The sequence below is a fragment of the Hemitrygon akajei genome, chromosome 10 (genome assembly GCF_048418815.1).
Source record: "Hemitrygon akajei chromosome 10, sHemAka1.3, whole genome shotgun sequence".
Lineage (NCBI taxonomy): Eukaryota > Metazoa > Chordata > Chondrichthyes > Myliobatiformes > Dasyatidae > Hemitrygon > Hemitrygon akajei.
In genome coordinates, this window is record NC_133133.1 from 176765216 (window position 1) to 176788459 (window position 23244).

The 23244-nt window shown below is 46.5% G+C and overlaps 1 protein-coding gene across 3 annotated transcripts in view; it reads left to right on the top strand.

The window, feature by feature from the left end:
• The first annotated feature begins 361 nt into the window (after positions 1-361).
• Positions 362-23244, top strand: part of rfx4 (regulatory factor X, 4) — a 128126-nt gene continuing 105243 nt past the window's right edge. The window contains exons 1-5 of one of the 3 annotated variants that reach the window (XM_073059807.1): positions 362-445; positions 5178-5267; positions 9733-9793; positions 10243-10366; positions 15820-15881. In XM_073059807.1, the coding sequence (XP_072915908.1) occupies positions 403-445; positions 5178-5267; positions 9733-9793; positions 10243-10366; positions 15820-15881 (380 nt within the window). In that variant the 5' untranslated portion in view covers positions 362-402. Of the gene's footprint in view, positions 446-4450; positions 5086-5177; positions 5268-9732; positions 9794-10242; positions 10367-14086; positions 14122-15819; positions 15882-23244 lie in introns of those variants that run through there. The other 2 variants (XM_073059806.1, XM_073059808.1) reach the window with 2 other exon arrangements.

Sequence of the window (23244 nt, forward strand, 5' to 3'; positions counted from 1 at the left end):
GCGCAGTGGGCTTGAAAGAAACAGGAAAGTTGCGCCAGTGGACCCGATTAGTTTTAAACAGTTTTGACAATTTTCATTAGCACCCCACTAATTTACAACACTCGGAGTTTCATCTTTCTTTTAATTTTGAAGTTTCTGGGTCCGGAGGAGAGGGCAGGGCGAAATGCAAGGGCTTGCGTCTATCTAAGCCTTTTTTTTAAAGGCTTTTCTTATTCAAAGTACCATGACAATGGAGCACAGTGCGCCCGTTCGCGCTGGGCATCTGACGAGCTGCCATTCAGCCGGCGCCGGCCTATCAATGGCAGGATTCCCACCAGGCTTGCTATAAAACCATGCTTTTTCCCATGCAACACTCCGACCGGGGCTGCTTCGGCGCACAGGAGCGGATCGGCTTTCCGTGCCATGAACTGCGCGCTGCTGGAAGGCTCCGACATGGAATCCACAGGTTGGTCCCGCTCCCAAAGGGTCGGGGCGCCTCCCGGCACGTTGTTCCTGCTCCTCCCGATCAGCTAGAAACCTGTGTCCCCTTGAGTTTTCTTTGCGCCCTGTGTCGCTTGGCGACCGAAAGCGCTGCCAACACGGGTCGGTCTGTGGGGCGCAGCGCTGTGAGTCTCCTGGGTGCCCGGTGTTGCGGCGGGGTGGCGGCCGCGCTGAGAGCCACTCGGCCCCTTGGAACTGTGCTGGCTCTTAGGGAGAATTTCCAATCAGCCTGCTTCCGCTGCTCCTTCTCCGCAGCCCCGAGTCGCCTTTCCAGTCCCATTATGACATGCCCCAGTCACATCACTCGCCTTATTGTTGGGTGGTGGCTTACAGATTGCCGGAACCGCCACCTAGCCCAGTTTCCCAACCCCACCGCTGATCGAGAAGTGTTTACGCTCACTCCAGCCACCACCCTAACCTCCCCACCCCCACAACATTCCCGGCAGTGCAAACATTAACCTATGTCTTCCCGTTAAACCCAATCCCCGAGGATATTACAAATCTGGTCAGAGCCCGGTTCTGGGAAACTCGGGATGCTTGTTTTTCAAAACTTTATCAAGAGGCGAGACCGCTGGGAATTCTGACCCTCGGACCGGTGACGCCGACACAGCAAAAGATCCGTCCTCTCTTCCCCTCCCTCTTTCTCCATCCTCTCTCCGATTCCCCAACCCTTTTCCTCCCTTTCTCTCCCTCCTCTCTTTTCCTTTCCTTTATTACCTCCTTCTCTTGCTCTCTCCCATTCCCCGTTCTCTCTTCAGCCCTCTCCCATTACCCATCTCTCTCCCCTGCCTTCTCTCTCCCCATTACCCCTCTCTCTCCCCCATTCCATCTGTCTCGACGATACCCTCACTCCCCCATTCCCTCTCCCACACCCCCCCCCCCCCGGTTTCTGGGGAATATTCCAGTCTCTCAGCGGCCGCAGGTATCACTGAAACAAGTGGCGACTTTTGGAAGTTTGCAAGCCGCTCGGGGCAACGCGAGTCCGGGAAGCGTTGGGATCGCTGCGCCCCTGTAACCGCTGAAACATCCGAAGGAAGGATTTGAGTTGGGGAACACGCGGAGAGAATTCCCGGAGAGGTAACAGTCGGTCCCGGGAAGAGTTCGTTCTTTCATGCGTCAATGTTCCAATTCCGACGAGATTCTTCAATAAGGAAATCCTTTCAGCGAAATCGAAAAGCTCCGTCCACTTCAGGAACAACCTATCAAAACGGATAAGTTAATAAATTTCACACCACTTGATAATAAACCTGATTCTGAAATGAACTCGGTACACTGGGAATATCAGCACAATACATGCACTTGTTGTTCGGGAGATCATATCAACAGTTTTAACTTCGGGAGTGAACGCTGAATTCTTCGCTACCTATACGGCTCAAACGTGCTTAAATTTGGGATTAATTCTCCGAATGAACGAGTCCCTCACTGCTATTTTTGGGCTTTCGCTGGAACAATTAACGGAAAGGTTTTTTAATGCACCGGCACGCCGTCTCTGTGTTGTCCGAACTCCGGCTTGAATGCGCTGGACTTGCGCCCGGATTTCGGTCGTTTTCTGGGTCGCGTCTCCAGGAGGAGGCAGTCCACGGACGCTCGAACTTTTCCCGATCCCGGTCCTGAATTTGGACTCGCTCCAGATCTGCTCCATCTGTCACGACGTTAACGCGGGAAACATCAGCGGAAGCTCCCAACTCGGGAATTTATTCTCGCACATTCCGGTCCATCAGAGCAGACATTCACTGGGAATTGCATTACATTCGGCAGCGGAGTCCCGGGTGGCTCCTGCCCCCGTTCCCCGTTTTTGGTGACGGATTAAATCCGTTTTCATCGACATTCGGGAAAAAGTGGTCAGTCTTGTGAAACTTGAACTTCAGATCGATCCAATGGAAAACTACCTGAAATTTCCCGCCGACATGCCCCCCCCCCCCCTTCCCATCACTTCACCCTCTCACTTCCCGAAATTCCAGCCCCTTCGGAAATAAACATCAACGCATTCCAGGACTGAAGCCTCAAGGCGGGACGTTCCGCGCTACCGGCTGTGCGCCGCTGCCAAATTCGCGCCGCTCTGGATGCGCAGTTCGCCGGCAAATGGGCAGTGGGGTCGAGCCAGCGGCTGCAGCCTTGAACTCGGTGACCCGCGGATTAAATTGTCACCAAAATCTGACACCGGGAAATGGGAAAGTGACCCGGTGTATCCAGGGACACGTTGCCATGGGTTACCAGGACACCCGGCGCTGCCTTGGTTACCGCAGGAGCAAACAGACCAGGAGTGAAAATGGGATCTGGAGGACTAAGCGTACACGGAGAGGGTCCCGGGATAGTGAAAGGATGCGGGGGATGGTGGTTGGGATGAGGGTCTCAGGATGGGGATGGGGGGGGGGGAGGAGATCTCGGGATAATAGGAAGGATGCCGAGGTCCCGGGACGAGAGGAGGGTCTGCGCTCTGTTTTAGAGCCAGTCTCCAAACTACAGTCCTCCTTATCCTCAAACCTCCTTCCAATCCCAGACCTGTGACACCCCGATTCCCAGATCTTGTACCGCATTTCTTGATTCTAGACCTCTGACATTAACTGCCCCCCTCTCCAGTTCCCAGTTCAGCCATCGATATGTTCTCTGAGAGCCTGTCCCAACCTAAGTCCTGAACTAGGTGACTTTTCTGTCCTAAGTCATGGGGTTCAACATCCAGTGAGGTTAATAAGATGCCCCCATCTCTAACACCTCCTAACTTCCTACCCTTTCCCAACTTCTCTCCAACACCCCCTCAGAATCAGATTTAACATCAGGGGCGTATGTCTCGAAATTCGTTATTTTGCGGCTGCAGTTCAGTGCAATTTATTAAAAATTATACATTACAGTGAGAAGTATATATATATATCTATATATATATAGATATATATAATCATCACGTACAAACAAGCCGGATGAACTCGGCAGGTCGGGCAGCATCCGTGGAAATGAGCAGTCAACGATGCTGCCCGACCTGCAGAGTTCATCCAACTTGTTTGTACGTCTTGATTTGACCACAGCATCTGCAGTGTACTTTGTGTATATAATTAATAAGTCGTGCAAAAACAGAGCAAAAATAGTGAGGTAGTTTTCAAGCGTTCAGTGCCCATTTAGAAATCTGATCACGGAGGGAAAGGCGTTGAGCATGGGTCTTCAGGCTCCCGTATGATGGCAACAGCGAGAAGAGGGCATGACCTGAGCGATAGGGGCCCTTAATGACGGATGCCCGGTTTTTGGGGCATTGCGTGTTGAAGGCGTGCTCTCAGTGTAGCATGCTCTCAAGGTGATGTAAGATGATGTGGCGTCTCCCAGAGTCAGGAATACGTTCTTTCATGGTCAGTGGGTACCCCGTGTTAGATTATAGAACATAGAACAGCACTATACAGTACTAGCCCTTTGGCCCGCAATGTTGTGCTGACCTATGTAAACCCCCTCCATGATCAGTCTAACACTTCCCTCCTATGCAACCTATAAACTCCAATTCTATTTTATGCTTCTGCTCATCTAAGTATTTTTAAATGTCCCTGATGTATTTGTCTCTACCACCACCACTGGCAGTGTGTTCCACACAACCAACTCTTCCTTTTTTTAAAAAGTCCTACCTTTAACATCTCCTTAAACTTTCTTCTATTTGCCTTGTAGATGTCTTCTGGTATTGGCCATTGCTGCCTGGGGAAAAGGCACTGCTGTCCATTCTATCTATACCTCTTATATTGCACACCTTTATCAAGACACCTCTCATCCTCTGTCACTCCAAGGAGGAGGACCCCCAGCTCACTCAACAAATCCTTGTAAGAACTGCTCTCTGATTCAGGCAACACCCTGGTCATTGTCCTCTACACCCCCGCTAAAGATTCCTCTTCCTTCCTACAACAAGGCGACCAGAACTAAACACAATACCCCAATGTGATCTAGCTAGGGTTTTATAGAGCTGCAACCTTTCCTCGTAGCTCTTAACTCAGTCCTCTAATTAATGAAGTCCAACACACCATCTGCCTTCTTAACAACCCTATCAACTTGTGAAGCAACTTTGAGGGGTCTATGAGTGTGAACCCCAAGATCGCTCTGTTCCTCCAAGTTGCCGTTGTATATCTCTGGGTAGTTGGGCAGATGTTTCCGAGGACCGAATTTCCCGTCAGTTTCCATCAGATTTGTCAGTCAAACCAACTTTTTGGTGTGTCTGGGATTGGAGGGCTGGGTTGATGCTAAATTATTGCTGGTTAACACTGGGTTAGTGCGTTAAAACTGGATGGTTGCTCATTAACACTCATGAATGCTGGGTTAGTGCTACACTGGTTTATTTATTTAGAGATACAGCGCGGAACGGAGCATTCCGGCTCTTCAAGCTGTGCTGCTCAACAGCCCCGATTTAACCCTAGGACAATTTACAATGACTAACTAATTAACCTAATAACTGGTATGTCTTTGAACTGTGGAGGAAACCAGAGCAGCCGGAAGAAATCCATGCATTCACAGGGAGGATGTACAGACTCCTTACAGATGACAATGGAATTGAACTCCGAAGTTCGACACCCCGAGCTGTAATTGTGTCACGCTCATCGCTATGGTACAGTGACGCCCTTGCAGGATTAATGCTGGTTAATGGTGGGTTAATGCTGGTTGATGATGGGTTAGTGCTAGCTAATCCTAGGTTAGTGCTGCTTAACACTGGTTAACGGTAGGTTTCCCATTTGCAGAGAGCTGGATTGAAAGGTGCCTGAACGAGAGTGAAAGCAAACGATTTCCAAGCCACAACCCTCTGGGAAATGTGTCCATCGGCGAGGAACGTGAGTATGGGGGTTGGGTGGGGTTTAGGGTCTCTAAACTGGAGTAGGTCCACATAACTCCCAGGGATGGCCACAGATTGAGTGGAGTATCATACTCAATAGTGACTCAATGAGAGCCACTAGACACTGCAGTGACCGGGCTACGCTGCTCTGACCGCACCTCCCAAAACCCACAAACTTGATCAACAAGGACAAGGGCAGCAGGACTGGGAACCCCACTTCCTGCAAGTTCAAGCTTCATCCTGACTTGGAGATCTAAGACCATTCCTCATTCCTGCTTGGTCCAAGACTGTGGAACTCGCTCACCAAAGCACCTTCTCCAGAAGGTCTACAATGAAGAAGCTCAAGGGGTTCCCACTGTTGGCCCAAGATGGCAGTAAACACTGGCCTTGACAATGATCCCCAGATACAACATGATGTTTCTCAGGGGTATAATCAAGCAGGAAATGCAGAGGAAAATAACTAAAAAAGGAGGGAAGAGAGCTAGGGTGATGGGGATGGAGGTGAGGAAGGTCCCATCACTAATGGAGAGGAAATTCAAATGGGATTGAAGAAAGTAGAAGTTCATACATATATCATAGTGCATTACAGCACAGAAACAGACCTTTCAGCCCATCTAGTGCATACCGAACTGTTAACTGTCTAGTCCCATCAATCCACTAATTTTTGTTACAGCCAGCCACTGCTCTGAGCAGGACATTTTACATGGCCTGAAAACTGTACAGCACTTTAAATGTTAAAGTTTCAGCTGAGTGGCAACAAAGACTATGTGTGCATGAGCATTTCAGTTACTGCACGGCCGTGCACCCACACAGCTTAGAGGGACAAGTGATAGCCATCCATCTCTCTCCTATCCAAAATTCTCTCACTGGCAGCTCGTTCCACACTCTCACCACCCTCTGAGTGAAGAAGGTCCCCCAATGTTCCTCTTAAACATTTCACCTTTCATCCTAATCTATGACCTCTATTGCTAGTCTCATCCAACCTCAGTGGAAAAAAGCCAGGTTGCATTTACTCTATCTATATTCCTCATAATTTGCATGTCTCTATGAAATTGCCCCTTATTCTTCTACATGCTAGGCAATAAAGTCCTAACCTAGTCAACTCTTCCCAATAACCTAAGTCCTTAAGTCCTGACAACATCTATGTAAATTTTCCCTATAATCTTTCAACCTTGTTTACATTTTTCCAGTAGGTAGGTGACCGAAACTGCACACAATACTCCAAATTAAGCCTATACAACTTCAATATATCATCCCAATTCCTGTACTCAGTACTTCAATTTATGAAGGCGAATGTGCCAAAAGTTCTCTTTATGACTCTATCTACCTATGACACCACTTTTAAGGAATTATGGATCTGTATAGAGAGAGTACAGAGAAGATTTACTAGAATGTTACCTGGGTTTCAGCACCTAAGTTACAGGGAAAAGTCAAACAAGTTAGGTCTTTATTCTTTGGAGCATAGAAGGTTGAGGGGGGACTCGATAGAAGAATTTAAAATTATGAGGGAGATAGATAGAGTTGACGTGGATAGGCTTTTTCCATTGAGAGTAGGGGAGATTCAAACAAGAAGACAGAGTGGAGAGTTAAGGGGCAAAAGTTTAGGGGTAACATGAGGGGGAACTTCTTTACTCAGAGAGTGGTAGCTGTGTGGAACGAGCTTCCAGTAGAAGTGGTAGAGGCAGGTTCGGTATTGTCATTTAAAGTAAAATTGGATAGGTATATGGACAGGAAAGGAATGGAAGGTTATGGGCTGAGTGCAGGTCAGTGGGACTAGGTGAGAGTAAGCGTTCGGCACGGACTAGAAGGGCCGACATGGCCTGTTTCCACGCTGTAATTGTTATATGGTTATATGGTATTCCCAGATGCCTTTGTTTTTCCAAACAAAAGACTCGAGGGGAGTAGGGTGGAAGGAGTGATGGTGATGAAACACCATGAAGTGTTTGGAAAACAGAACTAGAATCAGGTTTATTATCACCAGCACAGTACATTGTGAAATTTGGAGTTTTGCTGAAGCAGTATAGTGAAATACATTAAAAAATACTAAAATTTACTAAACTCATATAAAAATTAGTGCAAAAGGAGATCAAAAATAGTGAGGTAATTTTCATTGTCCATTCAGAAATCTGATGGTGGAGGGGAAGAAGCTGTTCCTAAATCACTGAGTGTGTCTTCAGGCTCCTGTACCACCTCCTTGATGGTAGCAATGAGAAGAGGGCATGTCCTTAGAAACATAGAAAACCTACAGCACAATACAGGCCCTGCAGTCCACAAAGCTGTGCCAAACATGTCCTTTCCTTAGAATTACCTAGGCTTACCCATCGCCCTCTATTTTTCTAATCTCCATGTATACATCCAGGAATCTCTTAAAAGACCCGATCGTTTCTGCCTCCACCGCTGCCGCCAGCAGCCCATTCCATGCACTCACCACTCTCTGTGTAAAAAAACTTACCCCTGACATCTACTCTGTACCTACTTCCAAGCACCTTAAAACTGTGCCCTCTCATGCTAGCCATTTCAGCCCTGGGAAAAAACCTCTGACTATCCACACGATCAATGCCTCTTGTTAACTTGTACACCTCTATCAGGTCACCTGTCATCCTCCGTCGCGCCAAGGAGAAAAGGCTGAGTTCACTCAACGTATTCTCATAAGACACACTCCCCAGTCCAGGCAACATCCTTGTAAATCTTCTCTGCACCCTTTCGATGGTTTCCACGTCCTCCTTATAGTGAGGCAACCAGAATTGAGCACAGTACTCCAAGTGGGGTCTGACCAGAGTCCTATATAGCTGCAACATTACCTCTCGGCTCTTAAACTCAATCCCACAATTGATGAGGGCCAATGCACCATATGCCTTCTTAACCACAGAGTCAACCTGCGCAGTTGCTTTATTGATGAGGATTCTTCATGATGTACGCTACCTTTAGCACTGCCCAGGGCATTGCCTACTGAAGATGTCCTTGATATGGGAGGCTAATGCCCATGAAGAATTTGGCTGAGCTTGGGGCAGAGGTTGTTTCCTTGTGGGATCGTATACTTGGATGAATGGCTGATGGTTTGTGTCCAGAGAGGAGGAGGAAAGTTGTTGGGGTCGTGTTCCACTCAGGCCATGTGCTATGAATTGGCTTCCCTTTAGCCGAGGAGGAATTTCTTCAGCCAATGAATGGTGAATCTGTGGAACTCATTGTCACAGACAGCCGTGGAGGCTAAGTCACCGGTATATTTAAAGCAGGGGTTGATAGGTTTTTGATTAGTCAGGGTGTCAAAGGTTATGGAGAAAAGGCAGGAGAATGGTGTTGGGAGGGATTATAAATCAGCCATGATGTTATGGTTGGAATAGACTTGACGGGCTGAATGGCCTAATTCTGCTGCTATGTTTTACGGTCCTCAGACATTCTCTCTATACTTCCCTCCAATCAGCTTAAAGTTATGCTCCCTTGTAATAGCCTTTTCAGCCCTGGGAAAAAGTCTCTGGCTATCCACTCTATCTCTGCCTCTTATCATCTTGTACACCTCTATCAAGTCACCTCTCATCCTCCTTCACTCCAAATAGAAAAGCTCTGGCTCACTTCTGACCACATGATGAAGGAGAGAGATTGATAAAAGAGCTTAAAGACAAGAAAATCTGCAGATGCTGGAAATCCAAGCAACACACACAAAATGCTGAAGGAACTCAACAGGCCAGGCAGTGTCAGTGGAAAAGAGTAAACAGTCAGTGTTTTGTGCCGCAACCCTTCATCAGGACGGGAAAAAAACGATGTAACTCTTGCTTCGGCGAGCAGCTTAATATCGGGAATGATAGCCCCCGGACCATCCAGACGTAAGAAATCTCATTTGGGTGGAATGCCACGCAATGTGTCTCCTGTTACAAATCAGTACCACGAAATAACAAACAGTATCCAATATGCGATTAAACGATTGAGCTTTATAATACTTAATTCGACTATATGGTTAGTAAAGAAACAAAAAAAGAAAAGGGGCCCATTCTCATGAAACAGTCTATTGCACAAACGTTGAAGCTCACTGATAGGCTGTTCGTCCACCATCAACCTCCTCCGATCATCGCTGACCTTCAGACCCTCACTCCAAGTCCACTCCGTCCCAGCTCCCAGACACACAAGAAAGAACAACATCCCACTCATTGGCTAATATGCCCTGTTATCTCTAGTCATAACCCAAACATTGCTGCTGCAGAGAAACCATTACCTGAGCAGTGGAACATTACAGAGAAACCATTACCTGAGCAGTGGAACATTACAGAGAAACCATTACATTTGCTGTGAAGCCTTACAGCGTGTTACAATGAGAAGATAGTTTTGACCCAGACCTTGCCCCAAGTAATACCTGCAGTGGTGTCCTGGGGCAGGGATGCTATTGTGTGTGGAAGTGCAGTGGGTTTCAGAGTGAGAGTGGGATTACAGTAGCTACCTGTTCACTACTTATGTTGTCCTCCCATTAACAGATGAAGAAAAGGAAAACAACCGGGCCTCGAAACCACACTCTACCCCGGCAACCCTACAGTGGTGAGTTTGCCTGTCAATGTGTAGGAGGAAGTTCATCACATGTCTCCACCATCTTCCCTCTCCTTTCCCTCACTCAATGTGTAGGTTCATTGTGCATCACCTCCATCTCCCCCTCCCTTTCCTACCCACTCTTGTACTCCCTCCTTTGCCCTCACCCTCTCTCTGTATTCTCCGACCATCCTTTGAACTCCATCACCATCAGTGCAGACACCATCTTTGTGTGTTTTGGACCCATGATGGACTCTTCACTGCTTTAAGGACGTTGCCAATGTCCGTCACTCTGTGGTGATTAAAGCCACACTGGGGCTTTACAATAAGAGTTGTTTGAACGGTGGACTGGGTTGTTCAACAGACCCTCAGGCTGACACTTCCTCTTCCATTTGCTACTGGGAGTTTGCCGTGAGGTTCCTGCACCACAGACTGTTGAACGGACTTGTTGTCCCATTTAGGCTGGAGGAGAACTACGAGATTGCCGAGGGCGTCTGTATCCCACGCAGTGCCTTGTACATGCATTACCTGGACTTCTGCGAGAAGAACGACACGCAGCCTGTTAATGCCGCCAGTTTTGGGAAGGTAAGGGAGAGGGGTGGGAGGTGAGTGAGGGGGGAGAGGGGTGGGAGGTGAGTGAGGGGGGAGAGGATAGGGGTTGGGAGGAAGGAGGAGGACAGAGAGTGGGAGTGAGGGGGAGGATGGTGTGTGAGAGAGGTTGAAAGAGTGTGGGTGGACAGGATGTGGGAGGAGGGGGCAAATATGTGAGGGAGGGGGAGGACAGGGTATTGGAGGAGGGGTGAGGACAATCTAGAGGGAAGGACAGAAGGTGAGAGGAGGTGAGGACAGAGGGTGAAAGAGAGGGGATGTGGGAAGGGGTGTAGAAACAGTGAGGGAGGGGTGAGCAGAGGGTGGGAGTGAGGGAGGGGAGGGTGGGGGGAAAGGACAGTGTGGGTGGGAGGACAGAGGGTGAGGGAGAGGAGTGGGAGGACAGGGTGGGGGAGAGGGAGTGGGGACAGAGGATGGCAAGGGACGAGTGAGGGCAGAGAGGGGGCATAGAGATGTGGTTGATGAGTGGGTAGAGCTGGGACTTTGGTGTGGAGTGTAGGGGGAGTGGAGACAGGGGCTTTGAAAAGGGAGGGTGTTACTGTGAGCGGGGGTCAGTGGGTGAGGGGGTTGGGGCTGGGTAACTCTAAAGCTCAAAATGTTTCAATGATTATTCACTGTAGAAAAGTCCAGTTAATTGTTTAAAATGAGAAATGTAACTAATATTTTCCAGCATTTTCAAACAAAATGTAACAGCTGAATATAGTTGATAGTCAATTAGTGGAATGTAAATATTGTGAAATGAGTTGCTGAGGGAATTCTGTTCCACAACTCCATCAGACTTAATTCCCAATCTTCTCTCTCCACCTGAATACTTATCTGTCTCTGTATTTCTGCCTTTCTCTCTCTCTCTATCTATCTGTCTCCCGGTCTCTCTTTCTCTGTCCTGTCTCTGTCTCTCTCTTACATACACACACCCACACTCAAAAACAGTCTCTCTCACTCTCCCTCTCACACACCTCTCCCTCTCACACACTCTCCCTCTCACACACTCTCCCTTTCCCTCCGGCCCCCTTCCCTCCCACCCTCTGTTCCTACCTCACCCACTGTCTATCCCATTCCTAATGTTCTGTGATTCTCTGTGGCGTGTGTGTGTGGTAGTGTCTGTGTGTATGCTTGCACAAATGTGTATGTGTGTCTGTGTGTGTATGAGCATGAGAGCGAGAGAGAATGGGAGAAAGAAACACGGGAAGAATCACAGGACAAGTGAAAGAGGGAACCAGAATAGCAGGGAGTCAGAAGAACAACAATCACATACACAGACATACACACACTTACACAAACATACATACACACACACCCTGCTCATACACACTTAAAAACCAGGTTGTTCCCCCCTCTCTCTCTCTCTCTCTCTCTCTCTCTCTCTCTCTCTCTCTCTCTCTCTCTCTCTCTCTCTCTCTCTCTCTCTCTCTCTCTCTCTCTCTCATACACTCACGCACACGTTCTCTGTGATTGAGTTTAATATTCAAATCTGATTGTTATGGGAACAACTTTTGTTGAAAGTACTTTTTAGGCAACTTTAGCTCTTTTGACTTTTGAGATTTCCTTGACTGGGCTAATTTAACGAGGAGAAGATCTCTTCACAGAGTAAAGGTTTAAATTAAATTAATTTCAGAGGCACACTGATCTCTGTACTTCGAGAAAGAAAGACACTGGGTAGACGCACGCAGAGTTGTGCTGGTGGAACACTCTGAAGTGGTTTGTACTGAGACTCTTTCCAAAACACCTGCTAAACCAGGGTGGGTTCTGAATCATATTCTTTCTCCGCTTGCGCACTCTAACTAAAATGTCGGATTTGATTTTGACTGTGAAGTATCTCTGAGTGAAATCGGGTGTGGGGCAATGTCAGGAGCAGAGAATAGTTTACAATCACAGGGCCACAAGAGAAGCCAGTAAAAGCGAATCCAGGGATGTTGAACCGAGGAGAGCCAGTTCTTTGTCTGAAGAAGTTGGCCCGTTGTAGGATGTGTTTTCCCACAGCCTTGGGAAGATCACCATGCCCGTACATGTGGATCTTAAAGGATAGGGGGAGGGATTAATGTGCAATTAAAGAGGCAGTAGAAGGCAGTGATGTTCTGGAATGTTAGATCAGTAGCTGGAACAGCGGGGGTGTCCTTTACCTAAGCTTCATTGAATTTACACAAAAAGCGAGGGGCTGTCTCTGTGTCGGCTCAGTTATCACAGCCAGGCAAACTCCAGCAACTTCAAACTCCCGTCTCCTGTTTGAGAAACTATCTGCAGTGAAATTAAAACTGGACTTTTTGCCACTGGTGAGCAGAGCCCGGCTTCACAAGAGAACAGAGGTGATCTACCCACCGACTCCCGAGAGACTTATTGCTTAACCAGTCGCGAGGCTTCCCGCTCACATAATATAATTTTCAGCCTTTGCTGCTCAGCGATGGCTGTACATTTACATAAATTTACATACATGAAATTATTCCTGGAATAAGTTTACTTGTGGAAGATATGCAAATAAGCACTGTCCCTTTTTAATCTGTCAGTGTTTATTTACTGGGTTCCCAGGCTCTGCGCCAACTTTTTCACCATTTCTGTGGAAATTCTCCTTCTGCCGAATTTATCAAGAGTGACAGGAAAATATAAACTGGGTAAAGTTTTCAGGAAAACTTCTGGAACTCTGAAATGAAGCAGTGAATGTGCTGGAGATGGAGGGCCGGCTGTTGTCCTGGTGGGAGCGGGACTATTGATTAATATCGATCCTTTGTTTGTGACTGCATTGAGGGACATCTACTGAGGCACCCACGGTTTCGACAGGGATTACTAAACGGGAGCTGATCTCACAGGAAACTTTTTTAAATTTAGAGATTCAGCACGGTAATAGACCTCTCCGGCCCAACAAACCCGCGCTGCACAATTACACCCACGTGCCCAGTTAACTTCCTAACGGTATCCGTGCGTCTTTTAAATGCGGCAGGACTCGGACTAGGCAGATTAATAGTTCGACGGGCCAAAGGGCCTGATTCTGTACTGTAGTGCTCTGTGACGTGGTAAACACAGGCAGCAACTTATAGTGCACTACTCTGGTAACTCTGCCCCACTGGCTACTGTACCTCAACTATGTTTCAGGTATTTTATTTAAGGAAAAAGATAAACGGTTATGGTCCTATCATTGGTATGTCTTAATGGGCAGAGTAGGCTAAAGGGGGTGGGCGCTGAAAGAGCGGCATAAAATTAGGAGAGGTGTTGGTTTATTTATTTAGAGATACAGCACAGTAACAGGTCCTTCTGGATCAAGGAAACCATGCGGCCCAGTTACACACGTGACCAATTAACCTCCTAACCTGCGCGCCTTTGGAATGTGGGAGGAAAGCCCCGGCGTCGGGGGAGAAGGTACAAACTGCTTAGGGGCATTGGTGCAATTGAACCCGGGTCACTGGCGTTATAAAACGTTACACTGAGCACTACAACACCCTCCTGAAAGACCACAAGACAAAAAAACATACGAGCCGAATCAGACAATTCAGCCCATCGAGTTTGCTCCACAACTCCATTATAGCTAATTATTATCCCTCTCAACCCCATTCTCCTGCCTTCTCCCTGGAACCTTTGACACACTTACTAGTCAAGAACCTACTAACCCCTGCTTCAGATATACCCAATGACTTGGCCTCCAGAGCTGTCCGTGGCAATGAATTACAGTACCGAACCTGTAACAGGGAAAGGGGCAAGATTCCAAGAGTACAAGTGGAAACTGAGTGTCCAGCTCAAACTCGGTAATTCTGGCATTTTGCATTTCTTCATCCTTGTCCAGACTGATAATAGAAATATTCCCTGTAGATAACCACACTCCTGCTACTGGAGCTGTTAGCAAGAAATCAGTGATGGAAAATATATAAAATGCTGAAGCAACTCAGCAGGTCAGGTAGCATCTATGGAGAAAAAAACACAGTGAATGTTTTGGGCCAAGACTGTTCCTCTGACACTTTGTGTGTTACTCTGGATTTCCAGCATCTTATCAATTTCTCCAACCTGCTCATTGCCCCACTCTGTCTTCCCCCCCCCCCACTTCTTCTTTTCTCCTAACATGCCTATCACCTCCACCTGCTTCCCTTTTCCCATGGTCTCCTCTCCTTTAGATTCCTTCCTCTCCATCCATTTCCAATTGTCACCTCTCACCTCCCAGCTTCTTATTTCATCCCCCTCCCCCACTCACCTGGCATCACCTATTATCTTCTAGCTTGTCCTCCATTCCCTCTGCCCACCTTTTTATTCCAGCATCTTCCCCCCTCCTTTCCAGAAAGGTCTTGGCCTGAAACATTGACTGTAGAGGTCAGCAGCTTGGCCTGATGAGTTCCTTTAGTGTTTTGTGTGTGTTGCTCTGGATTTTCAGCATTTGCAGAATCCCTCGTGAGGGAAGACAGTGGTTTCCTCCATAAGCATAGACTAGAGTTTACAACAGAAATATTCCATTGATAGAGCCATATGCTTTCTATACTTGTAGAAAATTCAAAATATGTCTAAAGGTTTTATTAAAATCTTTAAGTGGACCTCGGGTCCCAATAGTGACACCAGAGAATGAACTGGAGTGGAATTGGAATTGGTTTATTATTGCCCCATGTATTGAGATACGGTGAAAATCCTGTTCCTACAGATCAGATCATTGCATAGTGCATTGAGGTAGAACAAGGGAAAACACTAACAGAATGCAGAGTAAAGTGTAACAGCTACAGAGGAAGTGTAGAGCAGGTAGGTGCAAGGTAAAATGGGTACCACAGTACTGTATGGTTATCATGGCTCCACTACAGCTCGAGATGTTGGAGTTCACAGTTCATTTCTGACATCACTTGTCAGCAGTCTGTACATTCTTCCTGTTACCTTGTGGGTTTCCTCTGGGTGCTCCGGTTTCCTTCCACAGATCAAAGTGTTGCTGGTTAGTAGGTTATTTGGTCACTGTAAATCGTCTCGTGATTAGGTAAGGGTTAAATCAGGGGTTGTTAGGCGTTGTGGCCAGAAGGGCTGATTCTGCAGTGTATCTCAATGAATAAAGATCATAATGAGGTAGACTATGAGTTGAAGAGTCCAACTTGCATACTAGGGACCATTTAACAGAAGCTGTCCTTCAGTCTGGTGGTAGTTAGATATGGCCCTTGTGGCTAAAGGGATCAGGGGGTATGGAGAGAAAGCAGGTACAGGGTTCTGAGTTGGATGATCAGCCATGATCATACTGAATGGTGGTGCAGGCTCGAAGGGCCGAAGGGCCTACTCCTGCACCTATTTTCTATGTTTCTATGTTTTAGTGCTTTCAGGCTTTTGTATCTTCTGCCTTATGGGAGAGGGGAGAAGGGGGAATGTCTGGGGTGGGTGGCATCTTTGATTGTGCTGGCTGCTTTACTGAGGCAGTGAGACAGAGCCCATGGAGGGGTAGATGGTTTCCACAGTAAACTCTTTCTCACTAATTTTTCTTCATTTAGATAATTCGACAACAATTTCCACAACTAACAACAAGAAGATTAGGAACAAGAGGTCAGTCAAAGTAAGTAATCAGACTCCGTTTACACTTGAACATCATTCCACATGTACTATTTTCAGTTTGGAACGTTGAGTAAGTGTTTAGATAGCACTCAGTGGCCACTTTATTAGGTACACCTCTACATTTGTTCATTAATCTAGTGATCCAATCATGTGGCAGCAACTCAGTGCATAAAAGCATGCAGACATGGTCAAGAGGTTCAGTTGCTGTTCAGACTAACCATCAGAATGGGGAAGAAATGTGATCTAAGTGACTTTGACCTTAGAATGATTGTTGGTGCCGGACAGGATGGTTTGAGTATCCCTGAAATTGCTGATCTCCTGGGATTTTCACACACAGCAGTCTCTAGAGTTTACAGAGAATGGTGAGGAAACAAAAACAATCCAGTGAGTGGAGTTCTGTGGGTGAAAAAGACTTGTTAATGAGAGAGGTCAGAGGAGAACGGCCAGACTGGTTCAAACTGACAGGAAGGTGACAGTAACTCAAATAACCACACATTACAACAGTGGTGTGCAGAAGAGCATCTCTGAATGCACAGCACATCAAACCTTGAAGTGGATGGGCTACAGCGGCAGAAGACCACACTGGGTTTCCACTCTGCACCTAATAAAGCAGCCACTGAGTGTTTGTCCTTTGGTGGTAAAGTTTTAATTTCATTTCAGTTGCAAAAAGCTGCCATGGTTTCTTGCTTTCCTCTGGTTCTCCTAGCAGAAGAAACTGTTACTTCATATGTTTTGTCCATCAAGAGATGTAGGCTTCTCAGGCTGAGTCAGCATTTATTGTCCATCCCTAGTCATCCTTGAGAAGGTGGTGTTGAGCTGACTTCTTGGAATACTGCTGTCCCTGTGGTGTGGGTATACCACCAAGCTGGTCAGGTCTTCACGCATCACCCCTGCTGGGGCATAGCCATCATTAACAGTTTGCTAGTGTCTTCTGTCCTGGGCTACTCTTTCAGTCTTTCAAGGTGCAGTCCGTCGAAGATACTTCCTCTCTGAGGGATGAGGTCGTTGGAGCTTCTGCTGGCATTTGTGTAGTGCTGGGTTTTTTTATGGGATGAGGTTGCTAGCCCAATGCCTGACTCTCATCCTTTTGTAGTTAGGCTTGTGGCCTTCCATGGTGAAGTCACTAAGCTGGTATCTACCCTAAAATATGTCAGTTTAAACTCTAGAATTATGTCCAGATACTTAGCTATCTTCTGGACTTTGAAATTGGAGCCAAATTAGTACCTAAGACATAGGAGCAGAAATAGGCCATTCAGCCCATCAAGTCTGCTCCACCATTCCATCATGGATAACTTATTATGTCTCATACATGAACTCTTTCATTCTTGGGATCATTCAACCAGAGAGCAGAAGACAACAAACTATCGATCAGAATCAGAATCGGGTTTATTATCACCGGCATCTGACGTTTTTTAACTTAGCAGCAGCAGTTCAATGCAATACATAATCTAGAAGAGAGAAAAATAATAATAAATAAATAAGTAAATCAATTACAGTATACATACACCAAATAGATTTAAAAATGTGCAAAAATCAGAAATACTGCATATTTTTAAAAAAGTGAGGTAGTGTTCATGATTCAATGTCCATTCAGAAATCTGATGGCAGAGGGGGAGAAGCTGTTCCTGAATCGCTGAGTGTGTGCCTTCAGGCTTCTGTACCTCCTACCTGATGATAACAGTAAGAAAAAGGCATGTCCTGGGTGCTGGAGATCCCCAATAATGGAAGCTGCCTTTCTGAGACACTGCTCCCTGAAGATGTCCTGGGTACTTTGTAGGCTAGTACCCTAGATGGAGCTGACTAAATGCAAAAAGATGAAACAATAATAATAAATAAATAAGCAATAAACATCAAGAACATGAGGTGAAGAGTCCTTGAAAGTGAGTCCATTGGCTGTGGAAACATTTCAATGATGGGGCAAGTCAAGTTGAGTGAATTTCAAGAGTCTGATGGTTGAGGGGTAGTAACTGAACCCGGTGGTGTGGGTTCTGAGGCTCCTGCATCTTCTTTTTGATGGCAGCAGCAAGAACAGAGCATGTTCTGGGTGGTGCAAATCCCTGATGATGGATGCTGCTTGCCGGTGACTTTTTGTTGGATTTAGCACTACTTTCTTGTTTTCAGTATGATTCTGCGGTCGTAATCCTTTGATCCACTATGATCTCCCTCAGTTTCCCCACTCACTTTATTTAGAACACATGAGTTTCTGCAGATTCTGGAAATTGAGAGCAACACACAGAAAATGCTGGAGGAACTCAGAAGGTCAGGCAGCATCTGTGGAGGGAATAAAGAATCAGTGTCTTGGGCCAAGGCTCTTCATCAGGACTGGAAAGGAAGTGGGAAGGTACCAGAATAAGAAGGTGGAGGAGGGGAAAGAGTGCGATCTAGAAGGTGATAGGTGAAGGCAGATAAGGGGTAAGGTAGGTGGGTAGGTAGGTCTCAGCTCAAAACATCAACTCTCTATTCTTTTCCATGAGTTGCTTCGGCATTTTGTGTGTGTAACTGTAGAGATACAGCACGGTAACAGGCTTTCAGCCCCAAGTCCACACTGCCCAATGACAACATACTAACCCGTGCATCGAACACAGTGGTTCAGGTGCACTGACCCATGGTACTATGACAACACGCAACCTACTGTAAGATTAATTTAACCCATTCCTCCCCTTAACCCTTATTTTTCTATCATCCATGTGCCTATTTAAGAATTTTTTAAATGCCCCTAAAGTATCTGGCTCCACCACCACCCTTGGTAGGGCATTCTATGCACTCACCACTCTCTGTATAAAGAACCTATTTCTGACATCTCCATTATACTTTCCTCCAATCACCTTAAAATTATGCCCCCTCAAATTAGTAATTTCCAATGTCTCTGGTTGTCCAATCTATGTATGCCTCTTATTATTTTGTACATCTTTAAAATTCACCTCTCATCCTCTTAGACCCAAGTGACCAGTTACCCTACTAACTGTACGTCTTTGGAATGTGGGAGGAAACCCGGAGGAAATCCACGTGGTCACTGGGAGAGTGTACAAACTCCTTACAGGCAGAGGCAGGTTGCTGGTACTGTAAAGCATTATGCTAACTCCTACACTACCAGGGAATAAGAAGACCTCATCTCCCAGCCTGCAGTTCTGTCCATTGCAGGTGGCATGGTAACATAGTGGTTTGACGGGTTCTTTGCTGCTGCTGTCTGTAAAGACGTTGTACATTCTCCCCGTGAGTGTGTGAGTTTCCTCTGCATGCTCTGCTTCCTCTCACATTCTAAACATATACGGTTAGGGTTAGTGAGTGTTGGGCATGCTATGTCATTGCCAGAAGTGTGGTAACCCTGGCAGGCTGTTCGGAGCACAACCCTCGGACTGTGGGACTGTGTTGGTCGTTACTGTATGTTCTGATGTTCCCAGGTACATGCGACAAATAGAGCTCATCTTTATCTTCTGCTCCAGAGGCAGGTGAATGATGAACCTGGAACAGGAGAGGTGGGGGGGGGGGGGGCAGGATTTCACATTCTCTCTCAGGGTGGGTGGGGTTAACACTGCTCTCAGGCTGGTGCTGTGGCTGCCCCAGACACTGATGGTTGGGCTGGCACTGGGAGAACAGATCCCACGGTGTCTGGATGTCTAGATGTCTGGATTACTAGAATGTTATCTGGGTTTCAGCACCTAAGTTACAGGGAAAGATTGACCAAGTTAGGTCTTTATTCTTTGGAGCGTAGAAGGTTGAGGGGGGACTTGATAGAGGTATTTAAAATTATGAGGGGGATAGATAGAGTTGACTTGGATAGGCTTTTTCCATTGAGAGTAGGGGAGATTCAAACAAGAGGACATGAGTTGAGACTTAGGAGGCAAAAGTTTAAGGGTAACAGGAGGGGGAATTTCTTTACTCAGAGAGTGGTAGCTGTGTGGAATGAGCTTCCAGTAGAAGTGGTAGAGGCAGGTTCGGTATTGTAATTTAAAGTAAAATTGGATAGGTATATGGACAGGAAAGGAATGGAGGGTTATGGGCTGAGTGCGGGTCAGTGGGACTAGGTGAGAGTAAACGTTCGGCATGGATTAGAAGGGCCGAGATGGCCTGTTTCCGTGCTGTAATTGTTATATGGTTATATCTAGCTCCATCGATGGAGACACAAGAGATCTCACCTTGCACATATGAACTGCGAGAGGGTATCCAGTTATATTCCTGGTCAGAGCCTCTAATCCAGAACACACTACACTAGCTCCCTGAGGAGCGCTGGATGCAGGGTCTACTGGGAGCTCTGGTAGCACTAGTGTGTGCCATTGCATTGAATATTGAGTGACTGTAGTGGGTGTGGCTGTCAGGCAGTGATGTGGTGGGTGGGGGATGGTTCAGGGAAAGTCTTCTAGTCAGTTGAACCTGTTAACCTAGAAGAGTGAGGAAAGATCTTGTTGAAACCTGTTGAATGTTGAAAGGCCTAGATAGAGTGGATGTGGAGAGGATGTTTCCCATAGTGGGTGAATCGAGGACCAGAGGGTACAAATAGGGTTTAAAAAGGGTTCTAGAAGTAAGCCTGGCAATTATAGACCTGTCAGTTTGACATCAGTGGTGGGTAAATTAATGGAAAGTATTCTTAGAGATAGTATTTATAATTATCTGGATAGACAGGATCTGATTAGGAGTAGCCAGCATGGATTTGTGTGTGGAAGGTCATGTTTGACAAACCTTATTGAATTTTTTGAAGAAGTTACGAGGAATGTTGACGAGGGTAAGGCAGTGGATATAGTCTATATGGACTTCAGCAAGGCCTTTGACAAAGTTCCACATGGAAGGTTAGTTAAGAAGGTTCAGTCATTAGGTATTAATGCTGGAGTAATAAAATGGATTCAACAGTGGCTAGATGGGAGATGCCAGAGAGTAGTGGTGGATAATTGTTTATCGGGATGGAGGCCGGTGACTAGCGGGGTGCCTCAGGGATCTGTTTTGGGCCCAATGTTGTTTGTAATATACATAAATGATCTGGATGATGGGGTGGTTAATTGGATTAGTAAGTATGCCAATGATACTAAGGTAGGAGGTGTTGTGGATAATGAGGTGGGTTTTCAAAGCTTGCAGAGAGATTTATGCCGGTTAGAAGAACGGGCTGAACCTTGGCAGATGGAGTTTAATGCTGAGAAGTGTGAGGTTCTACATTTTGGCAGGAATAATCCAAATAGAACATACAGGGTAAATGGTAGGGCATTGAGGAATGCAGTGGAACAGAGAGATCTAGGAATAACAGTGCATAGTTCCCTGAAGGTGGAGTCTCATGTAGATAGGGTGGTGAAGAAGGCTTTTGGAACGCTGGCCTTTATAAATCAGAGCATTGAGTACAGAAGTTGGGATGTAATGTTAAAATTGTACAAGGCATTGGTAAGGCCAAATTTGGAATATTGTGTACAGTTCTGGTCACCGAATTATAGGAAAGATATCAATAAATTAGAGAGAGTGCAGAGACGATTTACTAGGATGTTACCTGGGTTTCAGCACTTAAGTTACAGAGAAAGGTTGAACAAGTTAGGTCTCTATTCATTGGAGCGTAGAAGGTTGAGGGGGGATTTGATTGAGGTATTTAAAATTTTGAGAGGGATAGATAGAGTTGACGTGAATAGGCTGTTTCCATTGAGAGTAGGGGAGATTCAAACGAGAGGACATGATTTGAGAGTTAGGGGGCAAATGTTTAAGGGAAACACGAGGGGGTATTTCTTTACTCAGAGAGTGATAACTGTGTGGAATGAGCTTCCTGTAGAAGTAGTAGAGGCCAGTTCAGTTGTGTCATTTAAGGTAAAATTGGATAGGTATATGGACAGGAAAGGAGTGGAGGGTTATGGGCTGAGTGTGGGTAGGTGGGACTAGGTGAGATTAAGAGTTCGGCACGGACTAGGAGGGCCGGAATGGCCTGTTTCCATGCTGTGATTGTTATATGGTTAAATAGAGTGGTTTTTAGAGGATGTTTCCTATACTGTGGGAGTCCAGGACCAGAGGGCACAACATCAGAGGAGAAGGTCATCCACTTTGAACAGAGATAAGAGCCGAGAGGTAATGTTGCAGCTATATAGGACCCTGGTCAGACCCCACTTGGAGTACTGTGCTCAGTTCTGGTCACCTCACTACAGGAAGGATGTGGAAACCATAGAAAGGGTGCAGAGGAGATTTACAAGGATATTGACTGGATTGGGGAGCATGTCTTATGAGAATAGGTTGAAAGAACTCGGTCTTTTCTCCTTAGAGTGTTAGAGGATGAGAGGTGACCTGACAGAGGTGTATAAGAAGATGAGAGGCATTGATCGTGTGGATAGTCAGAGGCTTTTTCCCAGGGCTGAAATGACTAACATGAGATGGTACAGTTTTAAGGTGCTTGGAAGTAGGTACAGAGGAGATGTCAGGGGTATTTTTTTTACACAAAGAGTGGTGAGTGCATGGAACGGGCTTCCGGCGATGGTGGTGGAGGCGGATACGATAGGATCTTTTAGGAGACTCCTGGACAAGTATATGAAGCTTGGAAAAATAGAGGTCTATGGGTAAGCCTAGGTAGTTCTAAGGTAAGGACATGTTGGGCACAGCTTTGTGGACGGAAGGGCCTGTATTGTGCTGTAGGTTTTCTACGTTACAGGAGAGGGCAGGAGAATGGGGATGAGAGAGATAATAAATCAGCCATGATGGAATGGGAGGCAGACTTTATGGGCCGAATGGACTAATTCTGCTCCTGTGTCTGATGATCACACAGTTTCTCTGCCACACTGTTACATCGTACTGAGTGGCAGGTGTTGTTCCTGCCCCAATGCAGAATTAGGGTGTGGGCCCTGACCCTGCGGTGCGAGTGGGTTCTGCAGTGAACGCTCAGGTCCTGAGCTCTGTGCTTAGGTATGATAAATGCCCACGTTAGTTGCCACTTGTTGGCACAGAGGTCCAGTAACCTGGCACAGGAAGAACCCACAAGGCACACGTCAGCAGCTCCAGGGATGAGACCGGATGTGAATTGGGGGTTCGCTTTGTTGAGCACCTCCACCGCATATGCAAGAAGCAGAATTTACTGGTGGCCTACCATTTTAATTCCTATACCCTGTTCCAACATGCTGGTCCATGGCCTCCTTTTCTGCCAAGATGAGGCCAGTCTCAGGTTGGAGGGCAACAGCTCATATTTTGTCCAAGAGTAGCTGGCATGAACATTGATTTCTCCAAATTCTAGTAAAGTTCTCCCCACCTTCCTTCTTTTTCAATTCCCCGCTGTGACCTTTTACCTCTTCTCTTCATAGGCTTATCACATCCCTGGTGCCCCTCTTCCTTCACGTTCTCCCAAGGTCCACTTTCCTCTCCTATTAGATTCCTTCTTTTTCAGTCCTTTACCTTTCCCACCTATCACCTTATTTTAT